The sequence below is a fragment of the Anomaloglossus baeobatrachus genome, chromosome 10 (genome assembly GCF_048569485.1).
Source record: "Anomaloglossus baeobatrachus isolate aAnoBae1 chromosome 10, aAnoBae1.hap1, whole genome shotgun sequence".
Lineage (NCBI taxonomy): Eukaryota > Metazoa > Chordata > Amphibia > Anura > Aromobatidae > Anomaloglossus > Anomaloglossus baeobatrachus.
In genome coordinates, this window is record NC_134362.1 from 49012627 (window position 1) to 49038079 (window position 25453).

The following is a 25453-nucleotide window of genomic DNA, read 5'->3' on the forward strand; positions in this document are numbered from 1 at the left end:
ACACGCCCCACTTCCGCCAGCTTTTCCACCCACTTCCGGGGTGTGGTCTCTGAAGCTCCGGCTACTTCCTGTGTGTTTACAGCACATCCGCCCTGTGTCTTTATCTGTGATCAGCGGCATCATGAGCGGCCTGGACCCGCGCAGGATGAAAGTGACGGAGCTGCGAGCTGAGCTGCAGCGGAGGGGGCTCGATGTCCGGGGGCTGAAGGCCGAGCTGAGCGATCGGCTGCAGGAGGCGCTGGATTCCGAGATGCTGGGAGGAGGCGAGGAGGAGAGAGCGCCGGGCAGCATGGAGGAGGAGACGGAGGAAGAGCGGGCCCTGGACCTGGGCGAGGAGGAGGAAGAGGAGGAGGACGAGTCCGGCGCGGCCGAGGAGCAGCTGGAGGAGGACGACGACGAGTCCGCGGCGGAGCCCGCCACCACCCGGGAGGATGCGGCCTCTCCACCTGCAGAGGGCGCTGCGGAGCCGGCGGAGGGGATGGACGAGGCTCCACCTACCGGGGACGGCGCGGGCAACCTGAATGGAGCGGCGCAGAAAGGGGAGGGAAAGGGGGGAGGTGAGAAAGAAAGCGTCCATTCTCCTGTGGGGGGCGCCATCCTGCATTGTGGTGTAATCTGGGGGTCAGGGCCACCTGTGGGGGGGCGCCATCCTGCATTGTGGTGTAATCTGGGGGTCAGGGCCACCTGTGAGGGGTGCCATCCTGCATTGTGGTGTAATCTGGGGGTCAGGGCCACCTGTGAGGGGCGCCATCCTGCATTGTGGTGTAATCTGGGGGTCAGGGCCACCTGTGAGGGGCGCCATCCTGCATTGTGGTGTAATCTGGGGGTCAGGGCCACCTGTGGGGGGCGCCATCCTGCATTGTGGTGTAATCTGGGGGTCAGGGCCACCTGTGAGGGGCGCCATCCTGCATTGTGGTGTAATCTGGGGGTCAGGGCCACCTGTGAGGGGCGCCATCCTGCATTGTGGTGTAATCTGGGGGTCAGGGCCACCTGTGAGGGGCGCCATCCTGCATTGTGGTGTAATCTGGGGGTCAGGGCCACCTGTGAGGGGCGCCATCCTGCATTGTGGTGTAATCTGGGGGTCAGGGCCACCTGTGGGGGGCGCCATCCTGCATTGTGGTGTAATCTGGGGGTCAGGGCCACCTGTGGGGGGCGCCATCCTGCATTGTGGTGTAATCTGGGGGTCAGGGCCACCTGTGGGGGGCGCCATCCTGCATTGTGGTGTAATCTGGGGGTCAGGGCCACCTGTGGGGGGCGCCATCCTGCATTGTGGTGTAATCTGGGGGTCAGGGCCACCTGTGGGGGGCGCCATCCTGCATTGTGGTGTAATTTGGGGGTCAGGGCCACCTGTGGGGGGCGCCATCCTGCATTGTGGTGTAATTTGGGGGTCAGGGCCACCTGTGGGGGGCGCCATCCTGCATTGTGGTGTAATTTGGGGGTCAGGGCCACCTGTGGGGGGCGCCATCCTGCATTGTGGTGTAATCTGGGGGTCAGGGCCACCTGTGGGGGGGCGCCATCCTGCATTGTGGTGTAATCTGGGGGTCAGGGCCACCTGTGGGGGGCGCCATCCTGCATTGTGGTGTAATCTGGGGGTCAGGGCCACCTGTGGGGGGCGCCATCCTGCATTGTGGTGTAATCTGGGGGTCAGGGCCACCTGTGGGGGGCGCCATCTTGCATTGTGGTGTAATTTGGGGGTCCGATCCACCTGTGAGGGACGCCATCCTGCATTGTGGTGTAATCTGGGGGTCAGGGCCACCTGTGAGGGGGTGCCATCCTTCAAAATGGGGCATTCTGGAGGCCAGGTTTGCCTGTGGGGGGTGCCATCCTGCATCTGGGAGCTAGGCTTGCCTGTGGGAGGTGCCATCCTGCAAATTGGGGCATTCTGGAAGCCAGACCTGCCTGTGGGGGGCGCCATCCTGCATTGTAGTGTAATCTGGGGGTCAGGTCCACCTGTGAGGGGGTGCAATATTGCAAAATGGGGCATTTTAGAAGCCAGATGTACCTGTGGGGGGTGCCATCCTGCAATGTGGGGTAATCTGGGGGTCAGGCCCACTTGTGGGGGGTGCAATCCTGCAAAATGGGGCATTTTAGAAGCCAGACGTACCTGTGCGGGGTGCCATCCTGCATTGTGGGGGTACCATCCTGCATTGTGGGGTAATCTGGGGGTCAGGCCCACCTGTGAGGTGGTGCCATCCTGCAAAATGTTATTCTGGAGGCCAGGCTTGCCTTTGGGGGGCGCCATCATGCATCTGGGAGCCAGGCTTGCCTGTGGGGGGGCGCCATCCTGCATTTTGGGGTATTATGGATGCCAGGCCTGCCTGTGGGGGTGCCATCCTGTAAAATGGGGCATTCTGGAAGCCAGACGTAGCTGTGGGGGGCACCATCCTTCTAAATAAAGCAATCCGGTGGCCAAGTCAATCTTCTGGTGGGCACCATGGTGCATTATGGATGCCACGCCTGCATCCCATAGCAGAGATCTCCTCTACTGCAGGGACCAGCCTGGAGAGGAGCAGTTTGATAAGCGCTGCTCTCCGTTCCCGTCCTCTGAGGGACTGACCATTGCTTCTGTGCACACCATCCTGGGTGCCTCTGCCAGTTGAACGACCCCTGATATCTCTCAGGTGCCCAGGATGCCGGGCACAGGAGTGAAGCTCGGACTGGAAACCAGTGTGTTTCATATCTAGCACATAACCCCTATGCTGTGGGTATGTAAGGGGATGAACATCTGACTTCTCAATACTATTTTCACTAATGTGGTCTTACTCTTTTTAGATGGGAAGAAGGATAAAAAGGATAAACAGGTCAAGAACCCTGGAGCCGCCCGCCAGGGGGTGAAGCGTGTGCGAGAAGAGGAGCAGCGAGGACGCACATATCATGAATACAAAGAAGAAGGTTATTACAGCCGGTGAGATGGACGCTGCTGTCATCTATAAACCCAATGGGTTGGATTCAGCAAACTATTCTCTGGAATAAGATGCACCAAATTCTGTGCCCTAGAGAAATTCATTGCTACTGCAGGCTGACTGTTTGTGGTGGTGCACTGTGCACACTGTCAATTGCAATTGATTTTCAGCACAAGTGGGCGATTACATGCAGACTAGACTTTCATCTGTTTCTATCAATGTAAGCTGAGATTCTAGCTGGCATGCGACTGCAAAGATGTAAATCGCTTACTTGTCACACAATTGCTGGAAATACAGGGGATTCCTGACAGTGTGCACATTGCACACAGATATTGGTAATCTACAGTCAGAGGAACCGTGAAAATGTCTGTCAAAAGTGAGTTTCGGTCAATTTAGGACACTTCGCAGCTGCTGCGACATGAGCACGGCCACGGCCCTCCCCATTAAGCTCCTCCCACTCAATAAAATGTCTTATTATTATTTTGGGGGTTCCTGCTTGATCAGTCCCAATGTTTTTATCATATAAAATCAAGAAATTGTCAAATATCTAAATGAGCCCCACAGCTTTATGTACAGATGCCAGCGCCCAGGAAGACCCTTTAACCCCCATGGATCTTCTATACAGGTCAATAAAACCATTCAGTATGAGCACAGAGACAAGCGAAGTCTGGAGTCCTCCATCCTCTTAAATAGACATTATATATATATATATATATATTATGCCATTTTTCATTTTCTGACAATACCGTTCCTTTACATCTTTTAACTCCTTGTAACACTCTAGCATAGTTTCCCCTGCAGTGCCCACTACAGGGCAAATGTAGCATTACATGGTGCCAATTTTAAAAGAATGGTTGACTTTAATTCTATGATGCCCCAGATTTAGGACCCTCATCCACACAGGCTCATCTCTTGCAGCATAGGGGAGTTCTAAGTTTGGGGACCCAAATTGACATGTACTGTATCCCTTTAACGTGCTTCTCACCCTCCTTTTAAAAAAAAATGTAGGTTTCATTTAGGGTTTTTTTTCTCCTCAGGTCCAAGTCCCCTGTACCCCCGGAGGAAGCTGGTGATGAAATTGAAGAGGCTGTACTGTGTCTTGATAAATGTAAGACTTTCTGTGCTTTCTACACCTATTAGACAAGCTAATCTGATATCTAAAATTCTGCTGCTTGCTTCATGTGTAAGGTGAAGCAGTCTTCATTCGGCAGGTTCTCTTCTCTAGGACATTGTTTTTGGTGTATGTATATAGGAATAAGGGTGTGTATAATGTATGTATGTATGTATGTATTTGCTCCACTCGTGTAGAGTATAGTGGAAATCAATGGGAAACTTGAGCATTTTTTTTTTTTTTTTTTTTTTTGGATCGTCAGTCAAAATGCTCATGTTCACCATTGATTTCAATTTTACGCTCTGGACAAGAGTTGCGCCCATCCGAGCATTAACTGCTCATTCTGAGTACGAAGTACCCCACCATGGTAGTGGATTCTCGTCAGTATTAGCCATCTAAATGTTGTAGTCCATTTATTACTAAATATCTCTTTTGAAAGAAACTTGCCAAAATACGAACGTTTGTTTGATTTTCTGGTTGCAGCTACCTGTGATCTGCAATTTAAAATGGATAAGGATTGCTTTGGCGGACGTCCTTTGTTTGCTGAGAAATTCCCTTCACTGTGGTCAGGATCCCGAGCTACACATGGAGCGAAAAAGGGGAAGGCTTACTTTGAAGTCAAGGTGAGATTTTGGTTATACCCCTATTCCTATAAAATAAAGGTGATTTTCGGAGAACAGAGCTTTGTAGGAGCATCGTGAGTGGAGTGGTGGTGGACATGCTCTGCCTCTGTTTTCTTTTTGTCTATGATCCTGCTGGAGAAATCTGATCTCTTTATTGTATTTCCATCTATACCATAGACAATGAATGAAGCAGAGGTTGACCATGCACATCTATATTCAAGAGTTAATGAGCCAGTGTTCTGGCTAGGCACAAATGCTAGCCAGGATGAAGAAAACTCTTAATGGCTCCTCTAATGGAGAGCTGTTACCACCTAGAACACTAGTATATTGTTGAATGGTTTATTCAGGGCTTTACTGATCTATCCCTATAGGCCTACTAAGGTACAGGCAGGTGCTTGCTAACTACCTGCTTGTTCTGCCCATAGCCGATCCCTGCTGGCTAAGAGCGGTCAGGGCCCCCTCTGGGCGGCGATTCTGTGGCTTCGTGTTATGTCAGGTCAACGGAGTAGCTTGGTTGGCCGACAGGGTGTTGCTGCTAATGTCTGTCTTTTTGATGCTTTGCTCCCCGCTATCTAACTGCGGGGAGTTGGCTGTCAATCAGTAGGACGTTGATAGTGATACCCTGGCAACAGAGTGGAAGGGAAAGAGCTGCTCTGTTGACGCGGCGGTCAAAGGAAACTATTGGTGCTGTCCGTGACTGCTTTTAACAGCCAAGTAGCTAGACTCCTTGCCTGTAAGTCTTTATTCCCATAGGGACAAATAAGAAGTTCTGGATAATACAATTTGATACAAAAGGGGCTTTGGAATGAGATAAAGTAGCAATACACGTGGGAGGGTTTTTATTTTTTCCTTTCACTTTCATTACGTTGGCTGCCCACTGATTTCAGAGTCAGCTATGTCTGCTGTAGTAGTGCCACAAGGAGGTTAAACAGTTGCTGGTAAATTTTCCCCCAAGTATGTGACCGGTTGCACCCATTTCTCGCAGAGGCTGAAAACCCAAATCTTCTTGTTTTGTAGGTGACTGAGAATCTTCCTGTAAAGGAGGGCAGTACAGAAACTCCGTTGCTGCGTGTGGGATGGTCAGTGAGCGGCTCTGCTCCTCAGCTGGGTAATCGCACTCTTTATTATTGTACTACCCCTTCCTCTGTTATTGGTGTGTCATCCATGCCTAATGCTGAGCGCCTTCCCCTCTTACTCTTCTTCTTCTGTCTCGCAGGCGAGGATGACTTGTCCTTTGCTTATGACGGCCGTGGGCTGAAGGTCACCAGCGGAAATTTTGAATCGTACGGGGAATCCTATGAATTAAATGATGTGATCGGGTGTTTGGCTGTAAGTTCCTATTTTACTTTATACAGTTTTTAATGTTTACAGGTGATCATTACCTTCTATCCATTAAAGGGGTCGTCCACTACCAAGACAACCCCTGATCATTTCCCCATGTGTGCCTCCATAAAAATAAGCCCACCTTCCCCTCTGGTGCCAACGCAGTTCCAGCGATGTCTGAACTCACGTTCCCAGAGTCCGTGTGACATTGATACTCGAGCTCCACAACCAATTGGTGCCGGCTTAGGTCTCCTGGCCTTCATATGGTTAAGTAATAGGAAGTGAGAGCTGCGACTTCCACTCTCTTCCCGTTAATTACGGAGGAGGCGAGATAGAAGCCGGCCTGATTGGTCTCGGGATTCTCATATCATAATGTGACATGGGCCCGTGGAATGAGAGCTCCGACATTGTGGGCAGCAGAGGCAAGAATAGGCTCTAATTATATGGGGGCCGCACACGGGCAATGAGGATTGTCCAAGAGGTGGATAACCCATTAAACCTCACATTAGCATTGTAAAGATGATATCTTCATTTTAAACTGTTTAAACATTTCTAAAAAGGGACTATTTAGAGGTGAAATAAATCTGTGACCACATCCTGAGTCATGAAAGTGTGTGATGTGCGCATCATCACTATTCCCGTGTATTCATATATGGTCACATGACTGCTCACTGGCAGAAGGAATTGTGGCTGTGAACATTGCACACTGTCATGATTTGGCTGTCTGCAGTTATGATAGTAAAATAGTGGCTGTGGACTTTTCATTTCAGCTTGATCTAGTCCTTTTAAGAGACTACCAAAGTTGGTGAGAAATGTAGTAACTCGATCACCACTAAAGAGTTGGGTATTAAGTTGCTCAATTACCTTAGACAAGAGCAAATGTGTCAGTATGTAGTAACAAAACCTTTACAGCCCTTCTTACCCCCAGACAGTTGCTCTCTTGTGTGATTCTGTAGGCCCCTTTATGCCTATTAGAATTGTTTTCCTCTCATGTTTATGGTACGCATATACACCTTTTTATAAGGTCTCTGCACCTGCTAAGCCAGTATAGGACTGGCTTTAGGTTATATAGGAAAATCCTAGTGATTGGTTTCCCTTTAGAGGGAACCGGTCACCAGTTTTTTGCTTTATAATCTGTGGCTACCCCCACCGGGCTCTTATATACAGCATGTTAGAATGTTGTATATAACAGCCCAGGCCGCTGTGTAAAACGTAAAAAACAAATACTCAAACCGGTTGCTGCGGTGGATGTGGCTCAGATGGGCATCTTTTGTCCTCCAGTGCCTGCGCCGCCTCTGTCCTTCTGAAGGCGCGGTGCATGACGCGTCCCTCGCCCACACTAGCCGATATTCAGGTCCTGAGCAGGGCAGATCAAAGTATTGCAGTGCGCCTGTGCGGGATCGGCGAGTGTGTATGACGTAGATGCGTCACTCACCACGGCTTCAGAAGGAGGATGAAGATGGCCGAAAGAGGAGGCGCCCACACAAGAGGACGAAGACGCCCATTTGAGTCACATCCACTCAGCACGACCGTTCGGTAAGTATTCTAAAGTGTTTTTTACGTTCTACACAGCAGCACGGGCTCTTATATACAGCATGTTAGAATGATGTGTATATAAGAGCCCGGTGGTGGTGGCCGCAGCTTTATAAAGCAAAAAACTGGTGACCTGTTCCCTTTAAGTGTGCACCCGCAGCACATTCTGCCTTTGTAAACAAGACTGTTAATCAACTGGAAATCATGTTGCTGATCATTGGTTGGTTGTTAAACGCAGCACGTGACTTTGTAAATATATTACATCTGAGTATTACGGTGGCTCAGTGGTTAGCACTGCAGTCTTGCAGCGCTGGGGTCCTGGGTTCAAATCCCACCAAGGACAACATCTGCAAGGAGTTTGTATGTTCTCCCCGTGTTTGCGTGGGTTTCCTCTGGGGTCTCCAGTTTCCTCCCACACTCCAAAGACATACAGATAGGGACTCCAGATTGTGAGCCCCAATGGGGACAGTGTTGCCAATGTATGTAAAGCGCTGTGGAATTAATAGCGCTATATAAATGAATAAAATTATTATGTAAATTATTAACTGCCAAATGCTAGCATAGACATTTCTTTGTGTGATCTCCTGTTTTATCTCGTCCTACAGAACCTAGACGCGGACCCAGTGGAGATATCCTTCTCCAAAAATGGCACTGACTTGGGTCAGGCTTTTGATGTGCCCAAAAGTACTTTGGGAGAGGAAGCGCTGTTGCCCCATATCTTGTGCAAAGGCTGCACTTTCCAGGTTAACTTTGGACAAAAGGAGGAACCCTGGCACCCACCATCAGAGGGCTTCTCATTTGTGAAAGACGTCCAGTCTGAGGACCTGAAAAGAACACCCCTTCCACCAAGTGGTGCAGAGGAGTGTGAGGTAGGTGCTGGACCAAAGCCAGCGATCAATCAGTTCATTATTGCAGAAGCATCGTGCCAAGCTGAGACCCCTTATTAATGAAAGCCTCATGGATCTCCTAACTTGTGTGTGATTTTTTTTTTTTTTTTTTTTTTCTTTTTTACATTTCCAGGTTTTATTGATGATTGGTCTCCCAGGCACTGGCAAAACCACTTGGGCCCAAAAATATAGTAAAGACAACCCTGAAAAGCGGTTCCATCACCTGTCTACAGAAGCATTAATCCCACAGCTAAAGGTGTGTGAGGAAATTGACTTAAAAAACCTTCCAGAATGTACAAACAATAGGTAGATGTCTGTTCTCTTTAGATTCTTTCTGGATTTTGATACAGACTAGACTAAACTGCTTTAAAAAAAGGGACTAAATTTTGTTTCCAGCATTCCAAGGATCTAATGGGGATTTCCGTTAAAACAAATATCTTGATCAAATTACCCTTTCCTCTTAGGCTATGTGCCCACGGGACAACGTACCCTTGGATTTTGCTACAAATTTATCTGTATTTCTTTGTCGCTCCATTGGGAGACCCAGACAATTGGGTGTATAGCTATTGCCTCTGGAGGCCACACAAAGTATTACACTTAAAAGTGTAAGGCCCCTCCCCTTCTGGCTATACACCCCCAGTGGGATCACTGGCTCACCAGTTTTGTGCTTTGTGCGAAGGAGGCAACACATCCACGCATAGCTCCACTTTTTAGTCAGCAGCAGCTGCTGACTATGTCGGATGGAAGAAAAGAGGACACATATAGTGTCCCCAGCATGCTCCCTTCTCACCCCACTGTATGTCGGAGGTGTTTGTAAGGTTGAGGTACCCATTGCGGGTACGGCGGCAGGAGCCCACATGCTGATTCCTTCCCCATCCCTTTTTACAGGGCTCTGGGTGAAGTGGGATTTACCGGTCTCCAGGCACTGAGACCGTGCTCCATCTACAGCCCCTGGAGAAGATGCTGGATGGAGCGGAGTACATCAGGGACATGGCCCTGCTTCCTCAAGGTACTCTGTGTCCCCGTGCATTTGGCGCTCACACCGCAGCATGCTGGGTGTTGTAGTGCGCCGGGGGACATCAGCGCTGCGGCGCCTGTGCCATGGCCTCATTCAGCTTTGCTGAAGCAGGCTCACTTATGGGAATTGGTCGCGCCGGCCGCTGGGACTGCGGCGCGGCTGGCACTTGTAGTGCGCCGGGGACTTCAGCGCGGCCTGCGCTTTTACGGCGGCCGCGCTGATAACTAGAGTCCCCGGCTTTTGCGGCCTGCTTCCGTTCGTTCCCGCCCCCAGACCTGCCAGTCAGGAGAGGGGCGGGACGCTGGCCACTTCCAGGAATCGGTTGCGCCGGCCGCTGGAACTGCGGCGCGGCTGGCACTTGTGGTGCGCCGGGGACTTCAGCGCGGCCCGCGCTTTTACGGCGGCCGCGCTGTTAACTCGAGTCCCCGGCTTCTGGGCCTAGTCTCCCTTCGTTACCGCCCACAGCCCTGACAGTCAGGGTAGGGGCGTGACGCTGCATAGAGCAGAGCTGAGAGCTGGAGTATGTTTTGCATACTCCACCCCTCTCACTGTGTGCACTGTGAAACCGGATTCCCGCACTTTCTCAGGCACGCCCACGGCTTCCTTCTCTACAAGGACACTGGCAGCCATTAGTGTCAGTTTCTGTACAATACAGAGACAAGTGTGGAAGACCCTGGCATTCTGATAGTCACACAATCGCTGTAACAGGCGTTAAGCAGCACCTGTGGTGCTAACCCCACTAGTGCAGAAGTGCACTTATAGATATGCTTGTGCTATATACATTGCACTGTTTGGTCGCACGTTGTATATACCCTCCTGGATTATGCGGAGGAGTTATCAGCATATTCTCTGTGTAAAACAAAGGTGCAGAACCACATGTTTTTCTATACAGCTGGTACAGCATGTACGGCTATACGGCCGGCAGGTACATAGACTCCCATTCTATGCACTAATGGCCAGGGGATGAGGACGGTGTCTGCAGTATTTACTGACAGTTTTTCTGAGACTATGGCTATGATACTAGAAGCCTAGCAGTCCGGACATGTCTCTCACAATATGGGCACTGTTGAATCATTGATCCATGGCCCCCCTCAGTGTGAATAACTAACAGCTCCGGGAATGTCACACGCATCCCAGAGTCACGGCTCTGCACGGACGTCAGTCCCAGACAGCCTAAGTGGGCTCGCTATGAGCGGCCTCGGTTTCATCAGGGTCCTAACAGAAGGACTCGCTGTGTAATGAGGCGGAAGTAGCGGCTCAGGATTCTGATCCTGAGACCGCTCTCAATCTGGATACACCTGATTGTGACGCCATAGTAAATAATCTTATAGCGTCCATCTATAGAATGTGGGTTATTTCTCACAGCTCCTCCAGTGGAGGAGTCAGCTTCACGTATTTTTCTGGACCACTCTGCCTTCAGAGAGGCAGTCCAGGAACACCACACTTATCCAGATATGCGCTTCTCCAAACGGCTTAGGATACACGTTATCCCTGTCCCCTGACTTGGTCAAGGACTGGACCCAATGTCCCGAGCGGCATCCTCCAATCTCCAGGCTTGTAGCTAGATCCATAGTTGCAGTGGGAGATGGAACTGCAAACTCAAAGATGCCACTGACAGACAGATGGATCTCTGGTCGAAAGCCATCTATGAGGCTGTCGGCGCACCGTTGGCTCCGGCATTCTCTCCCTTGGGGCACTCCAAGCTATTTCAGCTTGTCTTACACAGATTGACACGGTTACACGTACATCTGTGCCGCAGGTGGCATCCTTAACCTCTCAAATGTCTGCATTTGTTTCTTACGCGATTCAGGTTGTCCTGGACTCTGCGAACCGTGCGGCGGTAGCCTCCGCTACTCCGTGTTTTTTAGCAGAGCCTGGTCTGCTCGTTAAGTGAATGGAAGGCAGATTCTGCTTCCAAAAAAGGTTGCCTAACCAGTTGCCTTTTTCTGCTGACCGACTGTTTGGTGAGCGTTGGATGTAACCATCAAACAGTCCAGGGGTAAGGATTCATCCTTTCCTCAGCCCGGACACAACAAACCCCAACAGAGCAAGAGGCAGTCGGGGTTTTCGGCCTTTTCGAGGCTCGGGCAGGTCCCATTTTTCCTCGTCCAATGTGGACTCAAAAGGATCAGAGGAGCTAAGATTCTTAGCGGGCTCAGTCTCGCCCAAAAAAGCGACAGTCTGAAAACCCGCTTCCAAGGCGGCTTCCTCATGACTTGCAGCCTCGGTCGGTAGCAGGCTCTCCCGCCTTGGCGATATTTAGCTGCCATAGGTCAATGACCATTGAGTGTGAGACATTCTGTCTCACGGGTACAGGATAGAGCTCACTTCTCGTCCTCCAACTCGATTCTTCAGAATTTCTCCACCTCCCGGCCGGGCCGCTGCTCTTCTGCAAACAGGGTGCACTCTATAGGCAGAAAGAGTGATGACCCCCGTTCCTCTTCAGGAACAAGGTCACGGTTTTTACCCCAAATTCTTTGCGGTACCTATAACAACGGGCCGTTCCGTCCCGTTCTGGATCTAAAAATGCTCAGCAAGCTCGTGGACACCAGGCGGTTCCGGATGGAATCCCTCCGCCATGTCATCGCCTCAAGGTCCCAAGGATATTTCCTAGCATCATTAGGCATCAAGGATGCTTATCCACACGTGCCGATTGATCCAGAGCACTAGCGTTTCTACGCTTCGTTATAGGAGACGAACACCCTCTGTTCGTAGCTCTACCTTCCGGCTAGCGACAGTCCAACTGGTCTTCGCCAAGGTCAGGGCAGCAGTAGTCACAGTCCTGCACTCTCAGGGTCACTCTGTGGTCCCGTATTTAGACGATCTACTTGTCAAGGCACTCTCTTAGGAAACATGCCAACACTGCCCGAACGTTGCGCTGGAGACTCTCTAGAGTTTTGGGTGGATCATCAACTTTTTAAAGTCAGATCCGACCCCGACCCTATCGATAACATATCTAGGCATAGAGTTTCTTACTCTCTCAGCGATAGTGAAGCTGCCGCTAGACAAACAGCATTCACTACGGGCTGCAAGCTCTTCTTTAAGAACCAGTCGCACACATTGAGACGCCTCATGCACTTCCTACGTAAGATGGTAGCAATGGAGGCAGTTCCTTTCGCGCAGTTTTACTGCGTCCACTACAATGGGACATTCTCCGCCAATGGGACGAGGAGTCGACGTCCCTCAACAGAGTCGTCGTTCTTTCTCAGGCGGCCAAGGAATCTCTACGGTGGTGGCTTCTTCTCACCTCTTGGTCAAAAAGAAGGTCCAGACGCGAGTCTATCAGGGTGGGGAGCAGTTTTTCTCCACTACAGCGCTCAGGGTACGTGGACTCAGCAAGAGTCCACTCTTCAGATCAATGTTCTTGAACACAGAGCAGTGTATCTTGCCCTACAATCCTTCCAACAGCGGCTGGAAAGCAAGCATATCCGACTTCAGTCGGACAGCTCCACAGCGGTGGCATACATCAACCACCAAGGAAGAACGCGCAACCGGCAAGCCTTCCAGGAAGTCCGGCAGGTTCTGATGTGGGTGGAAGACACGGCATCCACCATATCCACAATTCACATCCCAAGTGTGGAAACTAGGAAGCTGACTTCCTAAGTCGCTGAGGTGTGGCCGAAAGAGTATGGTCTCCTCACCCGGACGGGTTTCAGGAGATCTGGCGCCGCTGACAAAGGCCGGACGTCGATCTAATGGCGTCACGGCACAACAACAATGTGCCAGCTTCATGGCACGGTTTCACAATCATCGAGCTCTGGCGGCAAACGCCTTAGTTCAGCATTGGTCGCAGTTCCAGCTACCTTAGGTGCCACCTCTGGCATTGTTGCCCAGAGTACTGCGCTAGATCAAGACCGACTGCGGCCGCGCCATCCTCGTCGCTACAAATTGGCCGAGGATGTTGTGGTACTCGGTTCTGTGGTGCCTCACGGTAGGCTAACCGGGGGCACTACCAGACCAATCAGACTGGCTGTCTCAAGGGCCATTCTTCCATTTGAATTCTACGGCCCTCAACCGGATGGTGTGGCATTGAGTCCTGGAACCTAGTGTCGTCAGGATTACCTCAGGACGTGGTTGCCACCATGAGACAGGCTAACATACCAACGTCCGCCAAGATTGACCACAGGACGTGGAAGATGTTCTTATCTCGGTGCTCGGCGCAGGGTGTTTCTCCCTGGCCGGTTGCATCGTCTATGTTCCCTTCCTTCCTGCAATCTAGGTAGGAAAATGGGTTGTCGCTCAGTTCCCTTTAGGGACAAGTCTCAGCGCTATCTGTATTTTTTCAGAAACGACGACTTCCTCAGGTACGCACGTTCCTACGGGGAGTTTGTCTTCTCAGCACTCCGTACAAGCGGCCGTTAGAGCCCTGAGATCTGAACAAGGTTCTAATTGCTCTCCAGATGCCGCCTTTCGAGCCTTTGAAGGATGTCTCCCTTCCCGTTTTTCACGGGAAGTGGCCTTCTAGTAACGGTCTCGTCTCTTAGGAGAGTTTCCGAGCTAGCAACGCTCTCATACAAACTCCCTTCCTGGTCCTTCACCAGGACAGGTAGTTCTGCGTCCGGTTCCGGAATTTCTCCCTAAGGTGGTATCCCATTTTCATATCAATCAGGATATCACCTCACCTTCTTTGTGTCCTCGTCCAGTCCATCAATTTCAGAAAGATTTGCATCTGTTGGTTCTGGTGAGAGCACTCACGTTCTACTTCCCGCATGGCGCTCCTGCGCCACCCGGATGCACTCTTTGTCCTTGTCGCTGGTCGGCGTAAACAGTCGCAAGCTTCCAGATCCACCCTTGCTCGGGGGCTCGAGGAACCAATTCTTGAAACCTACAGTTCTACTGGGCTTCTGGTTCTCTCAAGGCCGAAGGCCCATTCTACCAGAGCCGTGGGTGCATCCTGGGCATTACGGCACCAGGCTACGGCTCAGCAGGTGTGTCAGGCACCCACCTGGTCGAGTCTACTTACTTTTACCAAGCATTATCAGATGCATACCTACGCTTCGGCAGACGCCAGCCTAGGTAGATAAGTCATTCAGGCGGCGGTTGGCCACCTGTAGGAGAGGGCCGTTTGACGGCCCTATCATGAGGTATTCTTTTACCCACCCAGGGATTGCTTTTGGACATCCCAATTGTCTGGGTCTCCCAATGGAGCGACAAAGAAGAAGGGAATTTTGTTTACTTACCGTAAATTCCTTTTCTTCTAGCTCCAATTGGGAGACCCAGCACCCGCCCTGTTTTCTCGGGGTTTTTCTGTTTTTTCGGGTACACATGTTGTTCATGTGGTATGGTTCAGTTCTCCGATGTTTCCTCGGATTGAATTGGTCTTTAAACCAGTTATTGGCTTTCCTCCTTCTTGCTTTGGCACTAAAACTGGTGAGCCAGTGATCCCACTGGGGGTGTATAGCCAGAAGGGGAGGGGCCTTACACTTTTAAGTGTAATACTTTGTGTGGCCTCCAGAGGCAATAGCTATACACCCAATTGTCTGGGTCTCCCAATTGGAGCTAGAAGAAAAGGAATTTACGGTAAGTAAACAAAATTCCCTTCTTTCCAGATAAATCTGCAGGTTTGCACAAGTACAGACACTCCCCATTTTATCCTATGGGATTTGGGGAGTGCTGTATCAATGCTGCGGAATATGCTGCGGATGTCCCGCAGCCACACGTAACTGTATGTCAATTATTCATGCGGAAATAGCTGCGGATGTGTTGCCTTTTGACTGTGGAGGTACAGGGCGGGACTTCCTCAGATATTTCCACACTTGTCCCACAGGTTTACCCCAACAAAAAATGCTCGAATCCCACAGCAATGAATAGCTGTGGATTCTGGGGAGCACCTGCGGCACATTAGTCCCGAGGGCACATTAGTCCCGAGGGCACATTAGTCCCGAGGGCACATTAGTCCCGAGGGCACATTAGTCCCGAGGGCACATTAGTCCCGAGGGCACATTAGTCCCGAGGGCACATTAGTCCCGAGGGCACATTAGTCCCGAGGGCACATTAGTCCCGAGGGCACATTAGTCCCGAGGGCACATTAGTCCCGAGGGCACATTAGTCCCGAGGGCACATTAGTCCCGAGGGCACATTAGTCCCGAGGGCACATTAGTCCCGAGGGCACATTAGTCCCGAGGGCACATTAGTCCCGAGGGCACATTAGTCCCGAGGGCACATTAGTCCCGAGGGCACATTAGTCCCGAGGGCACATTAGTCCCGAGGGCACATTAGTCCCGAGGGCACATTATCCTATAGTAATAGCTAACCTGGCTTCTGTTTTACAGACCGCTGGTCCGGATGCCCCAGAGCAGGACCAGAAAGCGAAGGATAGCCTTGTGCAGTTGGCAACAAAATGTCTCATCAGGCTGGTACCGGTGGCTGCACGCCGAAAGGGGAATTATATTATCGATCAGGTGAGAAAAGTGGTAACGCGTGCCTTCAGATTCCTCTGACTCTTTGCCTTGTGGGCTTCGGTCCTATTGATTTCGTTTTCCATCCATAGTGCACAGTTTACGGTTCGGCTCAGCGCAGGAAGATGCACTGTTTTAAAGGCTTTCAGCGCAAAGCCGTCGTGCTGGTCCTTAAGGATGATGAGTGGAAGAAAAGGTTGGAGTCTCGCAAAGAGAAGGAGGAGGAGATTGTTCCGGACTACGTCCTCCTGGAAATGAAAGGTAGCGAATGACTACATTAGTGTCTGTTAGTTGATGGGTTGCACCAGTTCTTAATTATTTTTAAAATATTTCTCTTCTTTAGCTAACTTTGTGATACCTATAAAGAATGACTTTCTAGAAGATGTTATTTATGCGGAGCTCGGCCAGGAAGAAGCCGATTCTTTGGTAGGTGAGGCGAAGAAGGAAGCGCGCCTGAAGCTGCCTACCACCGAGAAGAGGGGAAATCGTATGCAGAAGCGGGCTCGCACAGACCGGGGACGAGGAGGAGGAGCAGGGGGCGGCGGTAAGTACTAAATCACTTGCGTAGATAATGCACTACACAAGGACATTGTTTGAGAAGTCATTTTCTCCCCTTCTCAGGAAACTACCAGCAACAAAGGAACTTTAACAACCGTATGTACATGCATCACTCCAGGCCGCAACCATATCATCAGCAGCCACGAAATTACTGGGGGGCACCCCAAAGAGGGGTACGTAATTGGAGCACAATACATATGTCCATGGTTATAGAAAATTGATTTGTATTGACTATATGTAAGCTGGATCGCACACTTTAAGTTAAACCCCATGGGACAATGCCTTGTATTGCCCACCAACAAATAGGATATCAAGTCTGTGTTTACTTCAGTTATACTTTTATATATTTTATATAATATAATCTCAATCTTCCAGGGTTACCAGAATTTCTATGATCGTTATTCTGACCAGCAAAATAGATACTATGGACAACAGAACTACAGACCACAGAACAGGGGCGGGGTAAGCTTTGATTTAAGATTTTTAGTTAACCTTCACTCATGTTAAAATTGAATTTTAAAAATTCCACTTGTTCCTCCTTGTGATCTGAAACTATTGCTTTCTTTGTCGCTCCATTGGGAGACCCAGACAATTGGGTGTATAGCTATTGCCTCTGGAGGCCACACAAAGTATTACACTTAAAAGTGTAAGGCCCCTCCCCTTCTGGCTATACACCCCCAGTGGGATCACTGGCTCACCAGTTTTGTGCTTTGTGCGAAGGAGGCAACACATCCACGCATAGCTCCACTTTTTAGTCAGCAGCAGCTGCTGACTATGTCGGATGGAAGAAAAGAGGACACATATAGTGTCCCCAGCATGCTCCCTTCTCACCCCACTGTATGTCGGAGGTGTTTGTAAGGTTGAGGTACCCATTGCGGGTACGGCGGCAGGAGCCCACATGCTGATTCCTTCCCCATCCCTTTTTACAGGGCTCTGGGTGAAGTGGGATTTACCGGTCTCCAGGCACTGAGACCGTGCTCCATCTACAGCCCCTGGAGAAGATGCTGGATGGAGCGGAGTACATCAGGGACATGGCCCTGCTTCCTCAAGGTACTCTGTGTCCCCGTGCATTTGGCGCTCACACCGCAGCATGCTGGGTGTTGTAGTGCGCCGGGGGACATCAGCGCTGCGGCGCCTGTGCCATGGCCTCATTCAGCTTTGCTGAAGCAGGCTCACTTATTGGAATTGGTCGCGCCGGCCGCTGGGACTGCGGCGCGGCTGGCACTTGTAGTGCGCCGGGGACTTCAGCGCGGCCTGCGCTTTTACGGCGGCCGCGCTGATAACTAGAGTCCCCGGCTTTTGCGGCCTGCTTCCGTTCGTTCCCGCCCCCAGACCTGCCAGTCAGGAGAGGGGCGGGACGCTGGCCACTTCTATGAATCGGTCGCGCCGGCCGCTGGAACTGCGGCGCGGCTGGCACTTGTGGTGCGCCGGGGACTTCAGCGCGGCCCGCGCTTTTACGGCGGCCGCGCTGTTAACTCGAGTCCCCGGCTTCTGGGCCTAGTCTCCCTTCGTTACCGCCCACAGCCCTGACAGTCAGGGTAGGGGCGTGACGCTGCATAGAGCAGAGCTGAGAGCTGGAGTATGTTTTGCATACTCCACCCCTCTCACTGTGTGCACTGTGAATCCGGATTCCCGCACTTTCTCAGGCACGCCCACGGCTTCCTTCTCTACAAGGACACCGGCAGCCATTAGTGTCAGTTTCTGTACGATACAGAGACAAGTGTGGAAGACCCTGGCATTCTGATAGTCACACAATCGCTGTAACAGGCGTTAAGCAGCACCTGTGGTGCTAACCCCACTAGTGCAGAAGTGCACTTATAGATATGCTTGTACTATATACATTGCACTGTTTGGTCGCACGTTGTATATACCCTCCTGGATTATGCGGAGGAGTTATCAGCATATTCTCTGTGTAAAACAAAGGTGCAGAACCACATGTTTTTCTATACAGCTGGTACAGCATGTACGGCTATACGGCCGGCAGGTTACATAGACTCCCACTGTATGCACTAATGGCCAGGGGATGAGGACGGTGTCTGCAGTATTTACTGACAGTTTTTCTGAGACTATGGCTATGATACTAGAAGCCTAGCAGTCCGGACATGTCTCTCACAATATGGGCACTGTTGAATCATTGATCCATGGCCCCCCTCAGTGTGAATAACTAACAGCTCCGGGAATGTCACACGCATCCCAGAGTCACGGCTCTGCACGGACGTCAGTCCCACACAGCCTAAGCGGGCTCGCTATGAGCGGCCTCGGTTTCATCAGGGTCCTAACAGAAGGACTCGCTGTGTAATGAGGCGGAAGTAGCGGCTCAGGATTCTGATCCTGAGACCGCTCTCAATCTGGATACACCTGATTGTGACGCCATAGTAAATAATCTTATAGCGTCCATCTATAGAATGTGGGTTATTTCTCACAGCTCCTCCAGTGGAGGAGTCAGCTTCACGTATTTTTCTGGACCACTCTGCCTTCAGAGAGGCAGTCCAGGAACACCACGCTTATCCAGATATGCGCTTCTCCAAACGGCTTAGGATACACGTTATCCCTGTCCCCTGACTTGGTCAAGGACTGGACCCAATGTCCCGAGCGGCATCCTCCAATCTCCAGGCTTGTAGCTAGATCCATAGTTGCAGTGGGAGATGGAACTGCAAACTCAAAGATGCCACTGACAGACAGATGGATCTCTGGTCGAAAGCCATCTATGAGGCTGTCGGCGCACCGTTGGCTCCGGCATTCTCTCCCTTGGGGCACTCCAAGCTATTTCAGCTTGTCTTACACAGATTGACACGGTTACACGTACATCTGTGCCGCAGGTGGCATCCTTAACCTCTCAAATGTCTGCATTTGTTTCTTACGCGATTCAGGTTGCCTGGACTCTGCGAACCGTGCGGCGGTAGCCTCCGCTACTCCGTGTTTTTAAGCAGAGCCTGGTCTGCTCGTTAAGTGAATGGAAGGCAGATTCTGCTTCCAAAAAAGGTTGCCTAACCAGTTGCCTTTTTCTGCTGACCGACTGTTTGGTGAGCGTTGGATGTAACCATCAAACAGTCCAGGGGTAAGGATTCATCCTTTCCTCAGCCCGGACACAACAAACCCCAACAGAGCAAGAGGCAGTCGGGGTTTTCGGCCTTTTCGAGGCTCGGGCAGGTCCCATTTTTCCTCGTCCAATGTGGACTCAAAAGAATCAGAGGAGCTAAGATTCTTAGCGGGCTCAGTCTCGCCCAAAAAAGCGACAGTCTGAAAACCCGCTTCCAAGGCGGCTTCCTCATGACTTGCGGCCTCGGTCGGTAGCAGGCTCTCCCGCCTTGGCGATATTTAGCTGCCATAGGTCAATGACCATTGAGTGTGAGACATTCTGTCTCACGGGTACAGGATAGAGCTCACTTCTCGTCCTCCAACTCGATTCTTCAGAATTTCTCCACCTCCCGGCCGGGCCGCTGCTCTTCTGCAAACAGGGTGCACTCTATAGGCAGAAAGAGTGATGACCTCCGTTCCTCTTCAGGAACAAGGTCACGGTTTTTACCCCAAATTCTTTGCGGTACCTATAACAACGGGCCGTTCCGTCCCGTTCTGGATCTAAAAATGCTCAGCAAGCTCGTGGACACCAGGCGGTTCCGGATGGAATCCCTCCGCCATGTCATCGCCTCAAGGTCCCAAGGATATTTCCTAGCATCATTAGGCATCAAGGATGCTTATCCACACGTGCCGATTGATCCAGAGCACTAGCGTTTCTACGCTTCGTTATAGGAGACGAACACCCTCTGTTCGTAGCTCTACCTTCCGGCTAGCGACAGTCAACTGGTCTTCGCCAAGGTCAGGGCAGCAGTAGTCACAGCCTGCACTCTCAGGGTCACTCTGTGGTCCCGTATTTAGACGATCTACTTGTCAAGGCACTCTCTTAGGAAACATGCCAACACTGCCCGAACGTTGCGCTGGAGACTCTCTAGAGTTTTGGGTGGATCATCAACTTTTTAAAGTCAGATCCGACCCCGACCCTATCGATAACATATCTAGGCATAGAGTTTCTTACTCTCTCAGCGATAGTGAAGCTGCCGCTAGACAAACAGCATTCACTACGGGCTGCAAGCTCTTCTTTAAGAACCAGTCGCACACATTGAGACGCCTCATGCACTTCCTACGTAAGATGGTAGCAATGGAGGCAGTTCCTTTCGCGCAGTTTTACTGCGTCCACTACAATGGGACATTCTCCGCCAATGGGACGAGGAGTCGACGTCCCTCAACAGAGTCGTCGTTCTTTCTCAGGCGGCCAAGGAATCTCTACGGTGGTGGCTTCTTCTCACCTCTTGGTCAAAAAGAAGGTCCTTCCTATCCCCGTCCTGGGCGATAGTTACGACAGACGCGAGTCTATCAGGGTGGGGAGCAGTTTTTCTCCACTACAGCGCTCAGGGTACGTGGACTCAGCAAGAGTCCACTCTTCAGATCAATGTTCTTGAACACAGAGCAGTGTATCTTGCCCTACAATCCTTCCAACAGCGGCTGGAAAGCAAGCATATCCGACTTCAGTCGGACAGCTCCACAGCGGTGGCATACATCAACCACCTAGGAAGAACGCGCAACCGGCAAGCCTTCCAGGAAGTCCGGCAGGTTCTGATGTGGGTGGAAGACACGGCATCCACCATATCCACAATTCACATCCCAAGTGTGGAAACTAGGAAGCTGACTTCCTAAGTCGCTGAGGTGTGGCCGAAAGAGTATGGTCTCCTCACCCGGACGGGTTTCAGGAGACCTGGCGCCGCTGACAGAGGCCGGACGTCGATCTAATGGCGTCACGGCACAACAACAATGTGCCAGCTTCATGGCACGGTTTCACAATCATCGAGCTCTGGCGGCAAACGCCTTAGTTCAGCATTGGTCGCAGTTCCAGCTACCTTAGGTGCCACCTCTGGCATTGTTACCCAGAGTACTGCGCTAGATCAAGACCGACTGCGGCCGCGCCATCCTCGTCGCTACAAATTGGCCGAGGATGTTGTGGTACTCGGTTCTGTGGTGCCTCACGGTAGGCTAACCGGGGGCACTACCAGACCAATCAGACTGGCTATCTCAAGGGCCATTCTTCCATTTGAATTCTACGGCCCTCAACCGGATGGTGTAGCATTGAGTCCTGGAACCTAGTGTCGTCAGGATTACCTCAGGACGTGGTTGCCACCATGAGACAGGCTAGCATACCAACGTCCGCCAAGATTGACCACAGGACGTGGAAGATGTTCTTATCTCGGTGCTCGGCGCAGGGTGTTTCTCCCTGGCCGGTTGCATCGTCTATGTTTCCTTCCTTCCTGCAATCTAGGTAGGAAAATGGGTTGTCGCTCAGTTCCCTTTAGGGACAAGTCTCAGCGCTATCTGTATTTTTTCAGAAACGACGACTTCCTCAGGTACGCACGTTCCTACGGGGAGTTTGTCTTCTCAGCACTCCGTACAAGCGGCCGTTAGAGCCCTGAGATCTGAACAAGGTTCTAATTGCTCTCCAGATGCCGCCTTTCGAGCCTTTGAAGGATGTCTCCCTTCCCGTTTTTCACGGGAAGTGGCCTTCTAGTAACGGTCTCGTCTCTTAGGAGAGTTTCCGAGCTAGCAACGCTCTCATACAAACTCCCTTCCTGGTCCTTCACCAGGACAGGGTAGTTCTGCGTCCGGTTCCGGAATTTCTCCCTAAGGTGGTATCCCATTTTCATATCAATCAGGATATCACCTCACCTTCTTTGTGTCCTCGTCCAGTCCATCAATTTCAGAAAGATTTGCATCTGTTGGTTCTGGTGAGAGCACTCAGGTTCTACTTCCCGCATGGCGCTCCTGCGCCACCCGGATGCACTCTTTGTCCTTGTCGCTGGTCGGCGTAAACAGTCGCAAGCTTCCAGATCCACCCTTGCTCGGGGGCTCGAGGAACCAATTCTTGAAACCTACAGTTCTACTGGGCTTCTGGTTCTCTCAAGGCCGAAGGCCCATTCTACCAGAGCCGTGGGTGCATCCTGGGCATTTCGGCACCAGGCTACGGCTCAGCAGGTGTGTCAGGCACCCACCTGGTCGAGTCTACTTACTTTTACCAAGCATTATCAGATGCATACCTACGCTTCGGCAGACGCCAGCCTAGGTAGATAAGTCATTCAGGCGGCGGTTGGCCACCTGTAGGAGAGGGCCGTTTGACGGCCCTATCATGAGGTATTCTTTTACCCACCCAGGGATTGCTTTTGGACATCCCAATTGTCTGGGTCTCCCAATGGAGCGACAAAGAAGAAGGGAATTTTGTTTACTTACCGTAAATTCCTTTTCTTCTAGCTCCAATTGGGAGACCCAGCACCCGCCCTGTTTTCTCGGGGTTTTTCTGTTTTTTCGGGTACACATGTTGTTCATGTGGTATGGTTCAGTTCTCCGATGTTTCCTCGGATTGAATTGGTCTTTAAACCAGTTATTGGCTTTCCTCCTTCTTGCTTTGGCACTAAAACTGGTGAGCCAGTGATCCCACTGGGGGTGTATAGCCAGAAGGGGAGGGGCCTTACACTTTTAAGTGTAATACTTTGTGTGGCCTCCAGAGGCAATAGCTATACACCCAATTGTCTGGGTCTCCCAATTGGAGCTAGAAGAAAAGGAATTTACGGTAAGTAAACAAAATTCCCTTCTTCTGGCCGTCAAAATTAACGCACATCACAGGAATCCGTCGCAGTCCGTCACGCTTGTAATGGATTTCTGTGGTGCTGGATTCCGTCGTCTTTGCTGATGTCATACCCATGTGAAAAGGAGTGGAGCCTCAGCCAACATAGCTGATACCAGGAAGCAACATTATTTTCTTTTTCGCTCCTAATTGGGAGACCCAGACAGTGGGTGTATAGCTACTGCCCTCTGGAGGCCGCACAAAGAACTACACTTAAAAGTGTAAGGCCCCTCCCCTTCTGGCTATACACCCTCCCGTAGGAGTACAGATTCCTCAGTTTTAGCTTTGTGCGCAAGGAGGTCAGACACGCACGCATAGCTCCATTGTTTTTAGTCAGCAGCAGCTGCTGACTATGTCGGATGGAAGAAAAGAGGGCCCATACAGGGCTCCCAGCATGCTCCCTTCTCACCCCACTGTATGTCGGAGGTGTTTGTAAGGTTGAGGTACCCATTGCGGGTACGGCGGCAGGAGCCCACATGCTGATTCCTTCCCCATCCCTTTTTACAGGGCTCTGGGTGAAGTGGGATTTACTGGTCTCCAGGCACTGAGACCGGGCTCCATCTACAGCCCCTGGAGAAGATGCTGGATGGAGCGGAGTACATCAGGGACATGGCCCTGCTTCCTCAAGGTACTCTGTGTCCCCGTGCAGGCGCTCACACCGCAGCATGCTGGGTGTTGTAGTGCGCCGGGGGACAGCAGCGCTACGGCGCTTGTGCCATGGCCTCATTCAGCTTCGCTGAAGCAGGCACACTTATTGGAATCGGTCGCGCCGGCCGCTGGGACTGCGGCGCGGCTGGCACTTGTGGTGCGCCGGGGACTTCAGCGCGGCCCGCGCTTTTACGGCGGCCGCGCTGATAACTCGAGTCCCCGGCTTTTGCGGCCTGCTTCCGTTCGTTCCCGCCCCCGGACCTGCCAGTCAGGAGAGGGGCGGGACGCTGGCCACGTCTAGGAATCGGTCACGCCGGCCGCTGGGACTGCGGCGCGGCTGGCACTTGTGGTGCGCCGGGGACTTCAGCGCGGCCCGCGCTTTTACGGCGGCCGCGCTGATAACTCGAGTCCCCGGCTTTTGCGGCCTGCTTCCGTTCGTTCCCGCCCCCAGACCTGCCAGTCAGGAGAGGGGCGGGACGCTGGCCAGTGCATCAGCGCCGAGGGCTGGAGTCGTTTTTACATACTCCAGCCCTCACAATCGGCACAGAGGGGACACTGTTTCCCGCACTTTTGTTTGGGAACTCCCACGGACCGCCCCTCTCCACAGACGCCGGCAGCCATTCCTGCTGACACGCTGCGCTGCAGAGGGGAGCCGGGGAGACCCAGACAAGGAATTCTGCAGCCTCTTACCCGCTATTCAGCGGGCGGTAAGCAGCCCTCAGGGCTCACCCCCTCTTGTGCCAGTAGTATTCTTAGTATTTTGTTTCTACAAATACTTTGTATTGCATAGCGCTGGTCGCCCTTTGGCTATAGACTCTCTCACATTGCAGAGAGCCAGCAGCATGTCGCCCGTAAAACGCAAGGGTGCCAAGGCACAGACATTATATGCTTCCTGCACCGCATGTGGGACTTTTCTACCGGCAGGCTCCACGGACCCCCATTGTGTGCAGTGCTCGGCCCCTGCGGCGCTTGCACAGTCGGGACCTCTGCTGGACGTGACCCAGGGTGTACCACCTGTGAATGCTGTCCAGGTGACAGGAACTGAGTTTGCAGCTTTTGCTGACAGAATGTCTCTCACTATGTCACAAATTCTTGACACATTGCGAGCTAGGCCTGTACTTCAGGCCACGGACACTGTGCAATCGTTGCCCCCTGGTCCCCCTCAGCTCCAAGCTCCGGGACGGGCATATACACCTCAGGGTGAAGACTCTGACTCGGACGATGGCCCCGGGCAGCCTAAGCGGGCTCGCTATGACGGGCCTTCACATTCATCTCAATGGTCAGGATCCCAGCGAGATGAATCTATGGGTGATGAGGCGGACGTAACTGATCAGGATTCTGATCCTGGGACCGCTCTCAATCTAGATACACCAGATGGTGACGCCATAGTTAATGATCTTATATTTAACATCAATAAGATGTTAAATATTTCCCCACCAGCTCCTCTTGTGGAGGAGTCAGCTTCGCTGCACGAGAGAATCCATTTCAGATACCCTAAGCGTACTTTAAGCACTTTTCTGGACCACGCTGACTTTAGAGACGCAATCCAGAAACCCCACGCTTATCCTGAAAGGCGTTTTCCTAAACGGCTTAAAGATACACGCTATCCTTTTCCCCCTGAGGTGGTCAAGGGTTGGACCCAGTGTCCAAAAGTGGATCCTCCAATTTCCAGGCTTGCAGCTAGATCCTTGGTTGCAGTTGAAGATGGAGCGGCACTTAAAGATGCCACTGACAGGCAGATGGAGCTCTGGCTGAAATCCATCTATGAAGCGATTGGAGCGTCATTA

At 51.6% G+C, this 25453-nt stretch overlaps 1 protein-coding gene across 1 annotated transcript in view; it reads left to right on the forward strand.

The window, feature by feature from the left end:
- Positions 1-42: 42 nt before the first annotated feature.
- HNRNPUL2 (heterogeneous nuclear ribonucleoprotein U like 2) overlaps positions 43-25453 on the forward strand; it is a 47705-nt gene continuing 22294 nt past the window's right edge. Inside the window, exons 1-13 of the mRNA XM_075326607.1 lie at positions 43-557; positions 2773-2905; positions 3941-4011; positions 4498-4637; positions 5655-5745; positions 5854-5966; positions 8099-8362; positions 8514-8636; positions 15671-15799; positions 15889-16057; positions 16140-16340; positions 16418-16527; positions 16730-16816. Of these exons, the coding sequence (XP_075182722.1) occupies positions 122-557; positions 2773-2905; positions 3941-4011; positions 4498-4637; positions 5655-5745; positions 5854-5966; positions 8099-8362; positions 8514-8636; positions 15671-15799; positions 15889-16057; positions 16140-16340; positions 16418-16527; positions 16730-16816 (2067 nt within the window). The 5' untranslated portion in view covers positions 43-121. The remainder of the gene's footprint in view (positions 558-2772; positions 2906-3940; positions 4012-4497; positions 4638-5654; positions 5746-5853; positions 5967-8098; positions 8363-8513; positions 8637-15670; positions 15800-15888; positions 16058-16139; positions 16341-16417; positions 16528-16729; positions 16817-25453) is intronic.